The sequence below is a fragment of the Callospermophilus lateralis genome, chromosome 11 (genome assembly GCF_048772815.1).
Source record: "Callospermophilus lateralis isolate mCalLat2 chromosome 11, mCalLat2.hap1, whole genome shotgun sequence".
In the NCBI taxonomy this organism is placed as follows: Eukaryota; Metazoa; Chordata; class Mammalia; order Rodentia; family Sciuridae; genus Callospermophilus; species Callospermophilus lateralis.
Genome location: NC_135315.1, coordinates 16,790,973 through 16,811,124, shown reverse-complemented (window position 1 = coordinate 16,811,124; position 20,152 = coordinate 16,790,973). Strand labels below are relative to the sequence as shown.

Sequence of the window (20,152 nt, the reverse complement as noted above, 5' to 3'; positions counted from 1 at the left end):
TCAGTGTGTCCAGAGGCTGGCTTCTGAGGCCTGTCCTCAGCTGGCGGACAGCCACCTTCCCCGTGTGCTCACTCGGCCTTCCCTTCGCGTGCACGTTGTCATCTCCTCATCTAAGGACACCAGCCCTGTTAGATTAGGGCTGCTTTAATGACCTCCGGTCGACTCAGTTACCTCCTTCAATACAGTCACGTTCGGAGATTCTGAGTTTGGGGTGTCCACATATGGATCTGGGGGGACTCAGTTCAGCTCAGAACACCCTCCTCTCCCAGCACCCGGAGGAGCCAAGAAGGGAGAAGAGGAGGCGAGCGTGGGGTGTCCACCTCCGTCACCCCCAGAAGGGCTTTCTGAGCTGGGCCCTTCTGGGGCCTCCTGGGGGCTGCGTGAGCTCCTAGGGACCTGGGTGCTTCCCTTCCAGTTGGGACAGCTTGTCTCCCCCACGGCGGGTGCTCGCCCCACTGATGAATTTATGTCACTCCTGGCTGGAGCTGGTCACTGCAGGGAGACGGCCTCGGTGCCCTGGGCGCCTTCCTCACCTGAGCTGTCCTCCTGTTGGCCCTTTAGTCCTCAGAGACCCCTGCCCGTGGCCACTCAGGGCAGCCCCTGGGCCCCAGTGCCTGGCCATCTTGCCCCTGCCTCCAGGCTGGAGGCTGAAGGCCGGCCGTGAGTCCAATGCTGGGTCTCGATGTCACTGTAGCTTGGTCCTGGGTCTGTGTTAGTGGCACTGGCCCTGCTACTCCCTGGGGACGCCTGGCTCCTCCAGAAAGGGCTCTGGGGGTTGACCTGAAGTTGACCCTGTGGAGCTGTGGCAAAGGGCCCCCGAAGGCAGCTTTGGGAGCTGGTGGGATGGTCTCCTACCGAGCACCTGCGGTCCTGGCCCTGCAGCGGCCGCATGGGCCCTGTGGTCACAGCGCATCAGGACGCATCAGGACCGTGTGCTTCCATCCTGAAGAACGAAGAGGACCCTGTGCAGCGTGGCCACACAGTGCAGTGGCAAGAGGGAGGCAGGGCCATCCCCCGACTCGGGGACAAGTGCACCCCGGCTTCCCGGCTCGGCACACCAACACAGAACCCCACGAAGTGAGTGGACGTGGAGCTCGTCCTCCCTGGTAAGAAAGGACAGATGGTGCCAGGAGGGTGCGCTCACATCACACGGCTCAGCCGCAGCTCAGGAGCCCCAGCGCCAGGCCCTGCGCGGAGCCCCTCTGACCAAGAAAGGATGGACAGCGGCCCACACAGGGCCCGACACAAGGCCGCAGAGACAGGCGCGGCCTGGGGACTCGGAGTCAGGAAGTGGGATCCATTGGTCTCCTGCCCTGGGCACTAATCCTAGTTGGATTAAGGTCCTGCCTGTCCCCACTCAAGCTCGCATGTGGCTTTTAAAAGAAATGACACCTGTAATCCCAGGGACTTCCGAGGCTGAGCAGGAAAACAGTGAGTTTGAGGCCAGCCTCAGCAACTTAGCAAGACCCAGTCTCCAAACCAAATAAATGGTGACAAGGGCTGGGCTGTGGCTCAGTGGACAGCACTTGCCTAGCCCGTGTGAGGCCCTGGGCTCCATGCCAAGGTCAGGTAGCCCTGCAGAGTAGCTCCAGGCCACCACGAGGCTCTGCCCAGCCTGAGCACCCCCAGCTGCTGTCCACACTTCCATCTCAGGCTCCCTTGTCCCTAATGACCCTAGGAGCCTCCATCTCAGGACCCCAGTGACTGTCACTCTGTAGGGTGCCGGGCTGTTTGACCACAAGGTGCCCTGACTGGCTTTCCTCCCTCTCCCAGCCTGGACACCCCACTTCAGCCCCCCAGACTGCGAACCAGGTGCAACCATGTCTTCTCAGGACGCGTGGCAGGCACCCCTCCTCCTCTCCCGCCCCCTCCCAGAGTCCGCACTAGCTCTGCCATGACCTGGCTCTGCCCTTCCACCCCACCGTTGTGTTCCAGCCTCCCTGTGCCCATCAGACCCTAGTCCTGGACCTTGGCTCTACCAGGCCTGTGCCCATGACCTCCCCTCCTCGCATCCAGATTCTGCCGCTTCTCCTCCAGGTTTGGGCCCGGGACCTGCCATCTGCCCACCCCTGACTCTCCCCTGTGTCCTGCTGGGCTCGGGGTGCTCTGCTCAGTCCCTCCTTGCCCTTTCCATCTGCCTAGAATGCCCTTCCCTCCGACCTCTCCCTTCCCTCAAGCCAAGCTCAGGTGCCGTCTACTCCAGGAAGTCTTCCCAGATTCCCTCTGCCTTCTGTGCCATAGCCGAGGGTGGAGGCTGAGTCTTGTGGCCACTCAGGTGGCAAGTGCTCCTGGAATGGGGGACAGTGTAACTCAGCACCTCTGAGCCCGCGGAGGACTCAGGCGGAGGGGGCAGGAGCTGCACCCTGACGGAGGCAGCTCCCCTGACAGCCCTGGCTCATCTGCGGTTGGCTGGGAAGGTGGGAGCGCTGGGGACCAGGGGCCATCCTGCAGCTCAGCTGGGAGCAGCAGGAATAGGGATGAACGGGAAGATGACGGTCCTCAGAAGAGGCCCTGAGCTGTCCTCGCATCCGGGCAGCTGGGCAGAGATGGCCCATCCTCGTCCACTGGAAGGGCCTCTCAGGGCAGGACTGTGGGAAGGGACTCGGGAGCAGAATCAGCCTGTGTCACGTTCCATGAAGCCTAGAAGACCGTCTGGAACCAAGAAGACCTAGGCGCAGCCACAGAGGCCAACCTGGGACCCCCAGGGACAGCGGAAAGGCCGGCGGATAAGCTCAGGCCTCCTCCCTCTGGACTGGGCAGAAGGCTTGGAGAGTTGCGCTGAGATCTTTGGGTGCCCAGGTCCACACGCAGCAAGTGCTCAATAAATGTTCAGCTACAAAGAGACAAAGCTGTGAGAGTCTGAAGAACTGGACGGCAGACCCCCAGCGGCCAGTGCTCGCCTGAGGAAGGGCGGAGGCCCCCCCTGTGCGCCAGACACTGAGCCCCAGACCGCAGGGCACTGGTTGGAAAGTGTGCGACGTCTATTTTTCTCCTTTGGGCTTTTTCTCTGTTTTCACAATTTGCGACCGTGAACACGTATTGCTTTAAGAGTCCAAAACAAAGTTATTTTTAAAGGAAAATGCAGAGAATCAGTGCTGCACCCCAGAACGGGGTGGGTGGACTCCAGGCGGGGGCTGCACAGCTGCTCAGGGATTCTTTTAAACATCTAGTGCCTGAGTCCCCTCGGACCTGCTGTGGTCTTGGGGTGGGCCTCACCAGGTGTCTCCACTGGATAGTCCAGGCTGGGACCTGGTGTCCCCAAATTCTTACCTGCTGACCTCAGGTCTTGACCCCAACTACTGGGGGCTCTTGTGCATGCTGGATTTGGTGACTGATCGTCCTATTCTGGTCGCCACCCTGTCCCCATTTGCAGATTCCATGCAACTGGCTCCTTGGTCAGCTCACATCCAGCCACTGCTCAACCCTCCAGAGCTGGCCCCAGTCCTGTGCGGCCCCTGGGGGTGGGGAGCTGGGGTGGATTAAAACTGTCCACTGGGGCTATGAGTGATGGGCTGTCTGTGCCCCTGTGTCCTGGTGAGGGTGACAGTGGGTGCAGTCAGACGCCACAAGGGAAGGTTCCTAGGCTCTCAGCTCAGTCCTCAGTCAGTGATCTGCCGAGGGGCCTCCTGCACCTGCCTCTGGACTAGAGTGCGGCCTTGGTCAGGTCACCTTGAGGCCTTTGTGGCCTCCAGGTTGATCCCGATCCCCAGGAAGGGCTGTGGGTCTGCATCTTAGAAACAAAAGCTGAGATTCAGAAAAAAATGGTAAGCTCAAAAAATATGCATTTAGTGATATTTACCAAAAAAATTTAAATATCTCCAATAATGAGAAAATCAATACTATAAAATATTATGGAATCATTAAAAAAGATCTTTGAATATATTGTTCAATAATTTATAAAATTATAAATTGTCATACTAATGAATGAATAAGTTATGTAGGCAATGCCTCCCATCTATAGGAAAAGTAGAAGCATAACCAGGCACGTGGCCACACCTCGACGCAGCTTCTCCAGAGGCTGAGGCAGAGGGATGGCAAGTGTGAATCTAACCTGTGCAATTTAGTGAGACCACCTTAAAACAGGAATTTTATTTATTTATTTATTTATTTTTTATTTTTTATTTTTTTAGTTTTCGGCGGACACAACATCTTTGTATGTGGTGCTGAGAATTGAACCCGGGCCGCACGCATGCCAGGCGAGCGCGCTACCGCTTGAGCCACATCCCTAGCCCCAAAACAGGAATTTTAAAAAGGGCTGAAGATGTTGTTCAGTGTAGAGCCCTTGCCTAACAATGTGGGAGGCTCTGAGTTCAATCCTAGTATTGCAAAAGTTAAAAAAAAAAAAAAAAAAAAAGATGCAAAGAAGAATGTCTGAAAGAAAATATGACAAATAATGACTCATAGGGATTGTGAATGATTCTTTTTTCTTGTATTTTTCCCTTCCCAAATTTTCTACAATGAAAATATTTATAATCTGAAGGAAGATTTATAGAAATTCAGTTGTAACTGGAGATGTTAAATAACAGTAGATGAGAGTAAAGTACAAGATAAGGAAGCCACGTGCAGTGGCTACACCTGTCATCCCAGCAACTCAGGAGGTTGAGGTACGAGGTTTGCCACTCGGAGGCCGGCCTCAGCAACTTAGTGAGACTCTGTCTCAAAATCAGATGGGCTGGGGTTGTGGCTCGGTGGTAGAGCCCTCGCCTAGTATGCATACAGGAAGTCCACATGATTGAAAAGGGAAGTGAACAGATAAATACCAGAAACTAAACTGTATGACAGGGGTCTGCCTGTTGTTATGAGTTCAAATATTATGCCGATAATCTATTCAGGTCATAAAGAAAAATATCTATAAAATAATTTTTTTTAAATCACACAAAAACAGAAAATTCAATAAATAAGACAACATTTTAATTTTTTTTAAAAAAAAGTAAACACACACACACACACACACACACATAAAGAGGCATAACCACAGTATAATAAACCAGAACTTAATTATCTAAGTATCTCCAACATGACCATAAAGACTTGGAAATTTAAAACGTTCTGTGTCACTGATTATTCTTATCTGATCATGGAGGTGGCCTGGTTGGCCCTGCGCAGACGGAACTAAAGTCACTTCCTCTGGGGATGTCCAAGTCTGAGGCAAGAGAGAACCTGGGGCCAGGGGTCAGACAGAAACTTCCAGAGCCACAGGGCTTTGACGGGCTTGAGACGCAATGTTCCAGGAGGCCACAAGGAGGCGATAGAGTGCTGTGAGCGTCCTTCATTCTTGGACCCACCCACCGCGGCTGTTCCTTCTGGCAACTGCGTTGATTTGTTTTTCTCCTTCCCCTATCCTTGGTCTCTCTCTGCCACTCACCTCTGCTCATCTTCTTCTGATCTGTTTCTCTCTCTTTCCACCCCTTTGCATTCCCTGCTGACATCCAGGAGATGGAAGTGTTTTAAATGCACTCCATTTATTAACAAAATTCTGTCGTCCCTTTTAAAACAAACTTGCAGAATATGGATGTGGATAAAGTGAATTTGAACCTGGGGCAGTTCGCCTCTCCTGGATCAGGGCTGGGAATCGGGTGACTTGAACTGAGGATTTCAGAGGCCCCACAGTGAGCAAAGAGTTCCATGTCCTCATGTCCTGAGTGTGTGTGCTTCTGAAAAATTCTGAAGGAGCCTGGAGCAGTCAGTGTTTAAGGATGGAGTTGCCAAGAATTCCAAGGGAGGCTGTCCCGTTAGTTGATCTCTTTGGCCCAGCTGACTTGACAGGAGACAGGAGGTTTCTCATGTCAGTTTCCGGGGGCTCACCTTGGACTTGTTTTTGTTTGGGGGCTGGGAATTGAACCCAGGGCCTTGTGCAAGCGAGGCAAGCCCTCTACCCACTGAGCTGTATCCCAGCCCCTCACCTTGGACTTGAAGACAAGGTTTGCTGTGGGCATCCACAAGCGCAGCCTGGGTTAACTTCCTGCTGGTGGCAGGGAGGTCCCCTCCAGCCCAGCAAGCGTGGAGCCATGCTGGGGACAGGCCCCCAGGCCTGGAGGGTTGGGGCCAGGGAGAGAGCAGCCTCAAGAAATCTGAGTCCAGACAGAACCAGATCAAGGCCTGGTGAGGGTTTGGACAGCTTTGGGTTTTCCCGGATATGGACTAAACCGAAGCAGACCCACTCTGGCTCCCATCCATGGCAGCCTCTCCTCCGGGGTTACACCCTGACCACAGACATCCCCCACCCCGACGAGGAGTCCCTGAGATCAAACTTCAGAGCTTCCAGTACATTGTTCTCTCATTTCCAGCGTCTAGACAGGGCTGAGGCACAATGTCCGCGTTGCTCCAGCTTAGAAATTGAATTTCTTGATTCCAGTTTCATAATACCAGCCATTACTGCTTTTTCTTCCTTCTGTAAATCTTAGATTCTGTAACGGGTGTTGACTTAATGTGACGACTAACAGTAATTCAGGTCTGCTTTGTAAATATCCCTGTGTCTATTGCCAAAGCCCACAAGAGTTTGTTGCTGATTTTTGTGGGCTTGGAACAAGAAAACCACATAGGAAAAAAAATTTTTTTTTCCTATGTATGTTGCAGACCTTACATTGTTGCTTAATGTCCTTTCATTCATTTGATTAGTTTCTTTTGTGGATCAGTACAGAAAACAAGGTTATCTTCCTTGAAAAACTGGTTTTGTCACATAAGAAGAGTTACGTAACCCATCATATTTCCTTTTTTGACTTGGCTTCCAGGAAGCTCAGAGCTAAGTATAATTATCACTCTTGTAATTGTGACTCTGGATGACCTCCCCTTTTAACATTATCCTTTAAATTTGCTTGTTTTATTATGGAGTATGTGTTTTCTAATTCTAAGTTGCTCCACATCCTTTTGAAAGCAGGGAAATCTGCTTCTAGGACTTATCCAATGAAAGAATAAAAACTGATTCCCAAAGAGGGGATTCACATGGGACGCCTTAGCATCTGAGGGGGGCAGGAATTCATTCAAAGCCATCCTGTCTCCCCCCTGGCAGAAGGGCAGTTCAGCACCTGCCTAGTTAATAGCCTCAGAGCAAGCCAGATGGAACTGTCTGGTGGATGGCTGGTGGCTGCAAGGATGCCTGGATCTTTCCACGTGGCTTCTGCCACTGACTTGTTTTTTTTTTTTTTTTTTTTTTAACCAGGGATTGAACGGGGATGCTTAACCACTGAACCACATCCCCAGCCCTTTTTTATATTTTATTTAGAGACAGGGTCTTGCTGAGTTGCTTAGCACCTCGCTAAGTAGCTGAAGCTGCCTTTGAACTTGCGATCCTCCTGCCTCAAATTCCTAGCTGCTGGGATTACAGGTGTGCCACCACGCCTAGCTTCGCCACTGGCTTCAGAGAAACCAACTTAAGACTCCCCTTTAATGGCCTTCCTGTCCCTAACAAGGGCTGGAGTGGGTGAGAAAGGAACGTGGAGTTCAATATTTATTCAACTCTACATTTACATTTAACGGCAGAGGAGAAATTATACAGGAAGAATTTGAATCGATCAAAATGTAAACATGTGTGTGTTAGAAAAACATTTGTGCGTTGTTGGCACCTGCCAACAATAAGGGGTGAAGAAGAGATTTCATTGGGAAAGAAATGTAGAATCAGCCAGCAACGAAGTTATTTATTTTGGTCAGAGAAGCAGAACGATTTTTATGACCTTGCATTATAATTATGACTTGGAGATATTCCAAGGTGACAAGAATTACAATGGCCTCCATTTACTGGGTGGTTGATAAGTGCCAGGCCCTGTTTTCAGTGTTTTCCGGGAGTTAACTGGCTTCATTTCAGTAAGACTCTAGGAGGCAGGTATTATTACCCCAATTTTACAGATGGGGAAACTGAGGCACAAAGGGGTTAAATTGATATCGAAGGTAAACTATTGAACCAGGATTCAAACCCAAGCTTTGGCTCCCAGCTTATGCCCTTAACCTGGAAAGGCATGGCCCGTCTGGAAATTATTAAGTAGTAAGAGTCAAAACAATGTTTTAAATACCTGATGCGGGTGAAAATATGGTGAAGGTGGCTTTCTCAACAGCAGTCGCAGAGAAAATTAATCCTTTTAGAAAGCCATTTGGAAAGTTGTATTGAGGGTTTTTAAAATATTTATAACTTTGACCCACAAATTCTATTTCTAGGACTCTATGCTATGAAAATAATCTATAATATGGAAAAAAAAAAATCCTTGCAGAGAGATGTTCACAGGAGGCAGTTTATATTACTTAAACTGGAATCAATGTAAATCAGTGTGTGGATAGCACAGCATCAGCAATCACAGGATGAAACAGGATGTAGTATTAAGAACCATACCAGCAGCCGGGCACTGTCGCGCAAGCCTGTAATCCCAGCGGCTCCGCAGGCTGAGACAGGAGGATGGTGAGCTCAAAGCCAGCCTCAGCAAAGGCAAGGTGCTAAGCAACTCAGTGAGACTCTGTCTCTAAATAAAATACAAAATAGGGCTGGGATGTGGCTCAGTGGTTGAGTGCCCCTGAATTCAATCCCTGGTACCAAAAAAAAAAAAAAAAAAGAATCATGCTGGTGGATGCTGGTGGTGTACCCTGTGGTCCCAGACTTGGGAGGTTGGGAGGCAGAGCCCAGGAGTTGGAGCCCATCCTGGGCAACATAGTAAGACTCCTTCTCAAATAAAAAAAAAAAAAAAAGAAAAAAAAAAAGAAAAATGCTTAAGATATGATGTTAACACAGGATGCAAAATGGTATGTTTGCAATAATTCTACCATTTGTATGTGTAAGGCAGTGGTTACAAACAAGACGTCAAGGAATAGAACAAAATGCAATAGTCATTCTGTTTGGTTGGTAAGAAAGCTGCTTTGTTTTCGCAACTCTATTTTTGAAATCATATGCTGTGTTTTTCTAACGTAAAAAACAGTTTTTTTAAAAAAGTAACCTAAACCAGGTGTAGTGATCCATGCCTATAATCCCAATGACCTGGGAGGCTGAGGCAGGAGGATTGCCAAAAAACAAAACAAAACAACACTGGGATGTAGCTCAGTGGTAAAGCAACCCTGGGTTCAATCCCTACTACTGGGGGATGGGGGGCGTGGGCATGAGAGAAAATAAAGAGATAGGTTAAATATGTGATTCCAAAGTTTTACAATTCAGGCCATTAAAATTAAGAAAAAAACCAGGATGGGTCAGAGACCAGGTGGGAGTGCAGACCCTGACCCCAGTCCCAGCCTGTCCACAGTATTCGCAAAGGTGCCACTGCAGACCCGGTTTTGCATTCAAATTTTCAGAAACCAGCTTGGCCCTGCTGGCTCTCCATTAGGAGCTGCAGCCGTGGTTATTTACATCTGTGATTAATAAGAACCAGGGCACCGCGGGCTCCTGGGGAAAGACACCTGGGAGGAAGGTGGCGCAGCCAGGCCGGAGTTTCAGTTCCCCTGAAACCCCGCTGGCCTAGTTCATGGGCAAACTGGGTAACAGTCGTTCTTTACCAAAATGGTGTCCGTCCCCACACCTTGTCTCCCTGGTCAACAAAGTCACAGCTCCTGGGAATGCAGCTCTCAGGGCCACACCTGGGGACACACGGGGACACTTGCTCCAGTCTCCGGTAGGCGCCTGGTGGGCTGGAAGTGGAAGAGGGTGGGGTGGTGGGAGGTGGGACAGCCGGGCACAGAGCACTCCCTGGAGAGGGACTCGTCACAGGCCACCCAGAGGCCAGGGCTTCTCAGGCTTGGCGTGGGAAATTCACAAGGGGAATTTCCAAAGTGCAGCGACTTCAGCCAGACTTCTCCAGGGGACCGAGTCCTAGGCCAGGGAGGGTCTGGGGTTTTCTTTCAAAGAAAATCTCCGGGTGCGTGCAGCGCCCCCCGGGCCAGAGGACAGCGCGTGCATTCTCTCAGTGTCCCCCGCTCCGGAGGGCTGTGTGGACAAGAACACGGGGCTTTTTGTTGACGTGTGACTGGGCTCATTTTCTCCTCCAGGCCAATCTGCTGAACCCCCGTCTCTGATTCACAGGCCTCAGGACCCCACGGGCTCCACAGGACCCTTCCGTAAAGTGAATACCCGCCTCCCCGGGAGGATCTGGTTGTAATCCCAAGTCACCAAGCTCAATTCCCCAGACCTTGCAGGCCGCCCCCCTCTTCCCTTCCTCCTGAAAATCTGTCCCTTGGGAGGGGTGGCCCTGGCCCGCCCCTCCCCCCACGGCCGCGCACGTGGCCTGGCGCCTCCCTCCGCCCTCCTGGAGGCCCGGTGTGTGGTGCCGAGCGATGGATCTGGGTGTGGTGTGTCACTCATCCTTTTTTCTGGCTATCAAAGGTGCAGATAATTAATAAGAAGCTGGATCTTAGCAACGTCCAGTCCAAGTGTGGCTCAAAGGATAATATCAAACACGTCCCGGGCGGCGGCAGTGTGAGTACCTGCACACGTCCGTCCGTCCGTCCCACGCCCCGCTGTGTGTGCGCTGTGCTCCTGAGAAGCGGCATGAGCGTCTCGACTTGCAAAACATTGCACAGAATAAATCATCTCGGGCTCGGGATCTCCCCGTGTCCCCCAGGAAAATGCAGCCCAGGGGCTCCAAATCCTAATCCTGTGTCCAGTGTCCTTCCTCATGTTCCAGGAGCCCCCTTTCCCTCCAGCTCGTGAGGGCCATGGGGGGCCCAAATAGGGAAGGTTGGCTCGACTGGGTGGCGCTGGTCTGTAACTCCAGCTTCTCAGGAGGCTGAGACAGGAGGATCTTAGGTTGAAGGCCAGCCTTGGCAACTTCACAAGACCGTCTCAAAATAAAAACACAAAGCACTGGGAATGTTCTGCTCAGTGGTAGAACACTTGACTAGCAAGTGTGAGACCCTGGGACCCATCCCCAGGACTACCAACAAAGTCAAAATGAGAACAGGGAAGGAGACTGATCCCCTCTCTGGCCCCTCCCTAGAAGCTGGGTCCTCACAGCGTGATGCCCATCATGGCCCCCACTCACTGCCCAGGCCCTGTTCCCAGGAGCCCCACAGCCCATTTGAACTTGGGCTGAAGGTGGTAGCACCCAAGACTGGGCTGTATCACCTCCTCCCCCATCAGATGGGCAGTTTCACTTTAGGTGGCTCCACTGTGGGCAGGTGGCCCATTTGTTCTGGCAAGTGGACACAGAGGTCTCACCATCCTACCTCAAGGGCAAGAGGGTCCAAACTGGCTGGTTGGCTGTCCTGCATCTTCTGGGCGGGCCAGTTCCTAAACCTCTCAGCTTAGACTTGAACCCAGCTCCACCTTTAGCCGGGCTCTAGACAAAGAGCCAAAGGAAAGCCCCACAGGTCCTGTCTGCAGTCATTTGGCCATTTGATGGAGAACTGCTCTTAGGGCCCTTCTCAATGTGGCTGCCTCCAAACGCCCCTGGGGACACCTTGTATCCTCAGGGATGTGTCCCTGGGGGATACTGGACTCTGATCCTCACTTCCCATCCTCCCTCCATGGGCTCAGAGACACTGTCACCCTCCTGGCTGGACTCCTGTGTGCTCTCCCCGGCTCCCTGTGCACTCTCCAAACCTAACCCTGGGGAGCTGGAGGTTTGAGATCCCTGAGGCCTACCCCTCTGGAGGGGCTTGGTCTCTGGGGGAAGCACCTTGCTCCTGGCTGGCAGTGTCACGAGCTCCCAGGAAGGTCCTCCTCCAGTTGGTCCAGCCCAGAGGGTTTATTCTTGCAATGTGCTGCGCCCCTGCTGCCCCAGCACCTGGACCCTGCCTCCTGCCTCTGAGGCCTCTGTGGCTGCGCATGGGGCCTCACTAACGCTTCCTCACCAGTGTCTGCTAAGTGTCCCTCTGTCCTCCACTCCCACCCCGTCGCAGGTGCTTGTTCCTGGGCCCCTGCCCAGCTGCTGTTTGAGGAATTCTGGCTGTGACCTCTCTGGCACTGCCACCCTGGCCAGAGGAGGAAGGCCATGTGCTTCTCAGATTGACAAATCTCTGGGCTCCTGGGCTGCAGAGGGCAGATACTCCTGGAGGGGAAGCTGGGAAGGCAGCCCAGGGGCCGCGTGCCTCACATCCTCTGGTGACGAGTGGTTGCTCAAAGAAGCTGCAGAGCCCAGGACACCAGGGGACTTCCTCCTGTGTGTCCTGCACTGTGCCAGCCCACGGGCTAGCCTGTCACCTTACATGGAACCACAAGCTAGTCCGGGCTGACCAGGAGCGCTGTCCTTGGCCAGTGGCCACTGTTGGCTTCGGGAGGAACCTCAGTACTCTTTTCTGGTGAAGGCTGTTGGAGTCACCCGCACACACTGGCAGCCTGTGGCATTTTGGAGTACTATGTCTCTGGCAAGCCCCATCTCTGGCTTGCTCCCTGGCCCTCCCCAGCTTGGAGGGGCTTCCCAGCAGGCAGGCCCTGCTCCTCCATCTTGGGATGCCCCTGCCTCTTGGCTGGGCTCCAGGCTCCTCTCCAAGGCTGCTCTCCTCCCCCCTCTCTCCTCTGGTGGACCCAGTTTCACTGACCACCTGCCCAGGGCCCCCCTTCATCTGTCCCTTTTTCTTCTGGCCACTCCAGGTTCCAGCATCTCCTGCTCTGCACCACCCTGGCTCCCTCTCACAAGGGACCTCACCCAGGCCAGCCAGCTGGAAGGGAGTGAGGCCCGGGCCTCCCTCGAGGGAGGAGAGCCCGATGCCCCTGTCCACCTCCTTCAGGGTCCGCCCCAGAGTTCGGGCTGCCCCCAGAGCTGTTTGAAGATGGTCCTTACCGTGCTCATCCCTCGGCCCGCCTCCACAGGTGCAGGCTGCTGCCCCTGCGTCCTTCCTGTGCACATTCCTGTCTTCCTCAGCCCCTCAGCAAGCAGCAAAGGCCAGGCGACTTTGAAGTCAAATTACTGGGATTGTTTTATTTAGACCTAAGGAAAAGCCCCTCCTTTTCTCTGTTATTCTCACACACAAGGCCTCCTCCTCCCAGAGTGTGCAGGTGAGCCTCCTGTGCCCTCAGCTGACCTCCAAGAGGGTCTACGTGGGAGCCTCAGGACTTGGGGAGATTATCAGCCAGTGAGTGACCTGCCACCAGGCCCCTCTAAGCTACAGCTTTACTAGAGACTTGCCTTCAGGAGATTCGTCCATCCCGGGGTCCCTGGGGGAGCTGAGATCAGGGGTAGCTCAGGGGCATTGTTTCCCATGGGAGGGTTGGCAGTAAGGCTGCCTCTGAGCCCGCAGGCCCGCCCCCCCCCCCGTGTCGAGTCTGCCCGCACTTGCCAAGGCACTCGGGTGTGTGGATTTTGCTGTGTACCTGCCTGTCCTGTTGGTGTTACTTTCTTCCTCTTGGTAGAGGCTGAAGCGTCCTGGACACATGTGCTCAGGCGCCAGCTGGTTCTTACCCGGAATCACTGAGTCCCACTGGGTCTCACTTGCTGACCGTCTGTATTCTATTGGGGGTGCTGGCCTCTGTGGAAGCGTCCCAGAATGGAGCCCACCCTCAGTCCTCCTGCAGCCTCTTCTCCCAGGGGCCCCACTCACCCCACATTCTGGCCTCCCCAAGCAGGTTTTGCAAAGGCTGCAAATACAGATCACATTGATCCCTTCTTCCTTAACCACCCCCACTGGATGTGGCCTGTCAGGCTCCTGTCAGCAAGGGAGTAATGTTTTCACATTTAACTGTTTGCTAAATAACCAGGGTGGCCCTGCTCAATGACTGAGAGTCCCCCAGTTTCCCTGAGGGTCTTTGTTCTGCAAGGATTGCAGAGGCTGCAGTCCCACAGTTAGTCCATCAGGACCCAGCTCTCTTGGGGCAGAACTGGCCAAATTTCAACAACAACTCATTTTTCCATCCTGACTGGGTGTGTTCCTAATGGCAGACGGGAACCACTGACCCAGCGGCCCAGGCTCACACAGATGCTTTCCATTGTCACACCCATAATAAAATAATCCCTCTTTATTCTCCTTGTCTCCTCTCTCTCTTTCTCTCTCTCTCTCTTGCTCTTTCTCACTTCCAGGTGCAAATAGTCTACAAACCAGTGGACCTAAGCAAGGTGACCTCCAAGTGCGGCTCCTTAGGCAACATCCATCATAAACCAGGTAGCCCTCTGGGACGGGAAGGGCCTGGGGTGGGACCAGGAGGGGCAGAGCGCTGGGAAGGATTTGTTGCCTGGATCCTGCAGGAGAGTGTTAGTGTGGAACTTGCTGGGGCCTGGGAGGCGTGGCTGCCCCAGCTGCTCCTGAGCAGGGCCTTATTGGCTAAGATAAGGCATGGAGGGAGGGGGGATGCTGGTCCCGAGCCCCAACCCGTGACTGATTCTCCAGCAGTTTGTACACAGTGCCTTTAGGGTGCCCCTGAAGGCCAGCTATATGGATGGCCTAGTTTGGTTCCCATCCAACATGGGGGATACTTCACCACCCGCATCAGCTACAACATGAGACCCCTGGGCTATTGCCATGCCCTTGCTGTGACTTTGTTTAAATAGAAAAGGAGGCCACTGGAGAGCCCCCATGCTACTCTCCCTCCCATCCCACACTGTAAGGAAATCAGTGCACCCTTCTTCTCTTTGCAGTGACAGAAATGTACACCTGTGCTGTCCAATGTAGCCAGTAACCACAGGAGGCTATTGAGCACTTGAAATGGGGCTAATGCAATTGAAGAACTGAAATAATTTTATTTAATTAAAATGTAAATAGCTGCAGTCAGTCAGTGGTGACCATATTGAACAGCACAGGTATAGATTTTTTTTTGGTAGTAGGGATTGAACCCAAGGTGCCCTACCACTGAGCTACATCCCTAGCCATTCTTATTTTAAGACAATGTCCCACTAACTTGCCAAAGGTCTAACTAAATTGCCAAGGCTGGCCTTGAACTTGTGATCCTCCAGCCTCCCAAGGCCCTGGGATTTCTGGCGTTCATGCCCCACGGTGTCTGCAGCACATGCATAGATTCCAAATGGCACATGAGAGTCCACAGCAGGGACTTCTGCCTCCCTCAGGCTCTATCTGGAGCAGAGGTCTTTACTGGAAAGAGAAAGTCAATTTGGACCAGAACATGTCTGATTTTTTTTTTTTTTTCTGGCTCCCTGGACACTTTGTAGGAGTTGAGTATCAGAGAAAACTGTGCTACACCACACCTGGGGCAACCATCCTCATGTGCTGTGAGTGGCTGTCTTCATCCTCCTCAAGAAATCCTCGTGCCCTGTCTCCCACTCTTGGGCTTGGCATAAAGGGTCAAGGAGGGCTGGGTGCCATGGTGCATTCTGTAATTCTAGCAACTTGGGAGGCTGAGGCAGGAGGATCACAAGTTCGAGACCAGCCTAGACAATTTAGCAAGACCCTGTCTAAAAGATAAAAGGGTTGGAGATGTAGCTTAGGAGTAAAACACTCCTGGATTCAATCTTTTGTTCCCTGAAAAAGATAAAGGGTCAAGGAGGGAGAAAGGGTCGGGGGTCTTTCCTTTTTTAGTGTGCATTTTGACATTTAATTTGATTCTGAGAACTCTCAGGGCCGTGGTTTACAGGATATCAATATGGGAAGATCTCACTTTTTGGAAGTCAACCAATTTAGAAGTTAGCATAATTTCTCCCCAACTGAGCTGTCATTTACCTTTGCATTATCTAAGGAAGAAGAGTTTTCATAGTAAATATTTGATGTACACCTTGATTAGAGAGATGATGCAATGTTTTCAAGCTCTTTGCAAGGATGTACTTATACCCAAACACATTCTAAACAAAGGAGAACCTCAACAATTCTCCCTGAATCACTGGCTCGGTCCCCCTTTGGAGTCCCAGTGCTGTCCTGTCGTCAAGGGCTCCCCTCCAGAGCCCTGGGGTCTCACTTAAATTTGTGGTGCCCCAGCAGCCCCTGGCATTTGGCTCCGCAGACTACAGCTCTCATTCAGTGGATATTTAGTCTACTAAACCACAGGGAGAGATGGCAAGAGGCTGCTGTGTGTGTTGTGTTCCAGGAGGTGGCCAGGTGGAAGTAAAATCTGAGAAGCTGGACTTCAAGGATAGAGTCCAGTCGAAGATTGGGTCTCTGGATAATATCACTCATGTCCCTGGAGGAGGAAATAAGAAGGTAAGGGGGAAGGGCAGGAAGGAGGCCACATTTGGATATGGGTGTTCATTGCCTGGTCAAGGCTTGTCTAGTTTTCCAAAGGTGGAAAGCAAGGGATCTTGCCTGACTGTCTTAGCAGCATCCAGGACATCGAGTCTAGACCTTAGCTGCCCATTGCAGTCACGTGGGAGTTCTAACAAATTTGAGACCTGAAGATGCTAATTAGACTCAGGTGCAACTGGGTAGATGAGGTTTTTTTTTTTTTTTTTTTAATTTTTACTTTTTAATTTTTTTTAAAGAGAGAGTGAGAGAGAGAGAGAGAGAGAGAGAGAGAGAGAGAGAATTTTTTTTAATATTTATTTTTTAGTTTTTGGCGGACACAACATCTTTGTTTGTATGTGGAGCTGAGGATTGAACCTGGGCTGCACGCATGCCAGGCAAGCGCGCTACCGCTTGAGCCACATCCCCAGCCCCTAGATGAGGTTTTTTAATAACAGCTCTCAAATGATTTTTAAATATATATATATATATATATATATATATATATATATATATATATATTAGTTGTAGATGGACACAGTACCTTTATTTATTTTTATGTGGTGCCTAGAATTGAACACAAGGCCTCACACATGTGAGGCAAGCGCACTACCACTGAGCCACAACCATAGTCCCTCTCAGATGATTTTTTTTAGTGCAAAGGTGAGAACCACTGTGCCAGGCCCTGGGGTTCATAAACACCCACAAAGGCAAGTAGCCATCCCCCAGGTCAGCCCTGGTACACAAGGAACAGGTTATGGGAACGTCACCAAATTATGGGACTTTCCCCACTTGCTCTAGGTATGGTACTTTGGTGGTCATCAGGCTTGGCCTCTCCCCAGAATCTGACTCAGTGGATCTGGGACAGGCCTGGGCATTAGAGATCCTCTGGGTTAAAGAAGGCTTCCACCAGTCTCTGGAAATTTCTGTGCCCTGGGGTAAGTTCTGGGCTTGACTCTGGAAGTCTGTTGTGATTGAGGCAAGACCTAAAGATTTTTAGCCTCAATTTTTCCTTTAGCAAGACAGGATGGAAATACACAAATCCTGGTGAGTTTGTGAGCCCCAAATGAGCATGCGTCTGGAAGGGGCCTGGTGACTTGCAGGAGCCACGTCTAAGCCAAGTTTCTCAACTCCTGTTTCTAATTCAACTCTGTGATGGCCCAGAAAGGGTGGGCAGGGCCCTGCGTCTGCTCAGAACACACTGTCCTCATCCCAGGGGATCCTTTTCTGATTCAGTCCCCCATTTCCCTACTATGATAAACAAAACTGCAAACAGGGAGCAGAGCACATGACCAGCCCCATGGGTTCCTTTCAATTTGCGGGATTTTTGGACATTCCCAGGAATCTGTCCTTCTATTTTTTATTTTTTATTTTTTTAAAGAAACAGCACGTACAAACAGCAACAATAAAAACAATTAATTGCTACTGGGGGTGTAGCTCAGAGGCACAACATTTTCCTAGTATGAGAAAGGCCCTGAGTTCCACTGTCAGCACCACAGGAAAAAAAATTAACATAAAAGTTCTTATCACAGCTTTTCTCAAATAACCTTTCAAGTACAGTAGTATGAAAGGGTCCTCTTTTCAAAACAGTGACCCAAAACGAATGACATATGCACCTATCCTGAATGGGAGTCTGGCTTTTATCTATACTCACATTCAAACCGCTGAAATCAGGCTCTTCACTTGGGTTTTCATGGATGCCTGAAATTGCGTGGAAAGGAGGCACTGTGTGTGGGAGCACATGTGTTCACATTTTTCTTGCTTCAGCAGATACTCAAAGAGTCTGGGACCCAACATAAGATGGAGTTATGGTGTTGTCTACTTTGAGTAAATCAGGAGAGAATATTATGCAAACTCATATTTCCAGCTAAAACTTCCTACTTCTGAATTTCCTGGTATCCTTGGGACTCCTGGCTTTTTTGCTGTCCCTTTAGGAAGGGCGTCATCTCGTCATTTCTTCTAGCGTACCAAGGAGAGTTGCCCATAGTTGCTGCCACCTCAGACTCATCAGTCCCTGGCACTGGGAAGGCGTTTGTGAAGCTCCAGGCTGGCATAGGTGGCTCTGGAGATGGCCCTTGACTTTCTGAAGCTTCTCCTTCAACACCTTTACTTGCAAGTTGGTGATAATCTAGCGGAACATAATGTGGGGGGCAGTGGGGGGCTCAGTGGTAGAGCCCGTGCTTGTCAAGTACAAAGCCCTGGGTTCCATCCCCAGCACAAGGGAGAAACCTATCTTTTGACTTAGCGTCTCCACTTCTAGGAGATGCTAAGTCAAAAGATATGAGTGTAAAATGATGTGTGTACAAGGTCACTCAAGGTTATTCGAATGTTCTTCTGCATAAACGAAGCCCTAGCACTCTGGGCTTCTGAAAAAGACTGAAAGCTCCTAAATGGCATATGCTGGGGAGTAAGTTTGGTCCCTCTGCTGTGCTGATGTGCTGAGCAGTATGTCCTGATAGCAGAAGGAAGTGAGTTTGAAAATCAAAGTGCAAAGCATGTGTATATTGTTACCATAGCTGCTGAACACACATGTATGTTCGGACTCTGGCACCCATTTGTATGTGTGTGGGACATCTCTGGAAGGTACACAAGAAACACACTGGTTATTGTGTCTGGAGAAGCAGGTGAGGAAAGGACCGTTGGTACAAGCACTGCCAGTTGGAAGGCAAGGCCAGTCCCTGGTAGTGGTGGGGTCTTCAGGGCCTGTCCTTCTCTCCCTGGCACTTTGTCACACCCTGCCTTTCCTTGCAGATCGAAACCCACAAGCTGACCTTCCGAGAGAATGCCAAAGCCAAGACAGACCACGGGGCAGAAATCGTGTACAAGTCGCCGGTGGTGTCCGGGGACACGTCTCCCAGGCACCTCAGCAACGTCTCCTCCACTGGTAGCATCAATATGGTGGACTCGCCCCAGCTTGCCACGCTAGCCGATGAAGTGTCCGCCTCCCTGGCCAAGCAGGGTTTGTGATCAGGCCCCTGGGGCAGTCAATAATCGTGGAGAGAAGAGAGAGTGAGAGAGTGTGGAAAAAAAAAGAATAATGATCTGGCCCCTCACCCTCTGCCCTCCCCTGCTGCTCCTCACAGATGGGTCAACCGGGTCGTCACCTAACCTGCTTTTGTGGCTCGGCTTTGGCTCGGGACTTCAAAATCAGTGATGGGAATAAGAGCAAATTTCATCTTTCCAAATTGATCGGTGGGCTAACAATAAAATATTTTTCAAAAAACAAAACACACACAAACATGTAAAAACATGGCCACACCAACATTTCCGTGGGCAATTCCTTTCGATTCTTTTTTTTTCCCCTCTGAGTAGAAGAGGGCGAAGGAGAGGCTGAGAGCTGCTTCTGGGCAATTTAAGGGACTGGGGCGCCCGCCACCTCGAACCCCATCTGAGGGTGTCACAGTGACAGCGGCAGCAACGAACGATGGGAAACCTGGTGAGCTGCAGCCCCAGGCCGAGGATGTCAACCTAGGGTGCTGTGTGGGGCGAAGTGGGGCGAGGGGCCGGGTGGGGCGGCCTGCGCTGCTTCTTGGCCTGGGGTCTGCTGCCCCCTCTGGAAGGTGGCCTGTGGGAGAAGAGGCACTGAACAGAAGGAAGGTGGGCAGGAGGGTGGCACCCTGTGGATTACTTCCTTGGAGAAGACTGACCCTGCCATCCCAGAGCGCTGGCTCTCCTCCCTGCAGGTGGGGAGTCCTGAGCTGAAGGGCCCTGGGCCCAAAGGCCCCGATTCACTGAGTTCTGAAGGTTGGAACTGCAGCCACGATTTTGGCCACCTCACAGATCTGGGACTTTAGGGCTAACCAGTTCTCTTTGTAAGGACTTGTGCCTCTTGGGGGACCATCCTCCTGTTCCCAAGCCTGAGCCTCCAGCATCCATGGAGTGTGTGGGGTGGGGGTAGTATTTGGGAGGTGGGTCCTGAGCCTCCCATCCTTTCCATGGCCACTGCAGCCCCCTCTGCCTGTCTCTCTGTACTCGTGTGTCTGCCGTGAGAGCCTAATCACTGCCGTACCCCTCATTATGTCACTGTCCCAAGTGCCCAGCCTCCCCCAATCCCCAGTCATGGACACTGATTAAATGCTGGCTGAACCTACTCTACACTAAGGGTTAAATCAAGGGAGGGCAAAGTCCAGGCACAAGGGCTGGAATTCAT

At 51.6% G+C, this 20,152-nt stretch overlaps 1 protein-coding gene across 9 annotated transcripts in view; it reads left to right on the top strand.

The window, feature by feature from the left end:
• Mapt (microtubule associated protein tau) overlaps positions 1-19,539 on the top strand; it is a 92,132-nt gene extending 72,593 nt beyond the window's left edge. For all 9 annotated transcript variants that reach the window (XM_077110469.1, XM_076869232.2, XM_076869231.2 and 6 more), the window contains 4 exons: positions 10,289-10,381; positions 13,920-14,001; positions 15,872-15,984; positions 18,754-19,539. In XM_077110469.1, the coding sequence (XP_076966584.1) occupies positions 10,289-10,381; positions 13,920-14,001; positions 15,872-15,984; positions 18,754-18,969 (504 nt within the window). In that variant the 3' untranslated portion in view covers positions 18,970-19,539. The remainder of the gene's footprint in view (positions 1-10,288; positions 10,382-13,919; positions 14,002-15,871; positions 15,985-18,753) is intronic.
• The last annotated feature ends 613 nt before the right edge of the window (positions 19,540-20,152 follow it).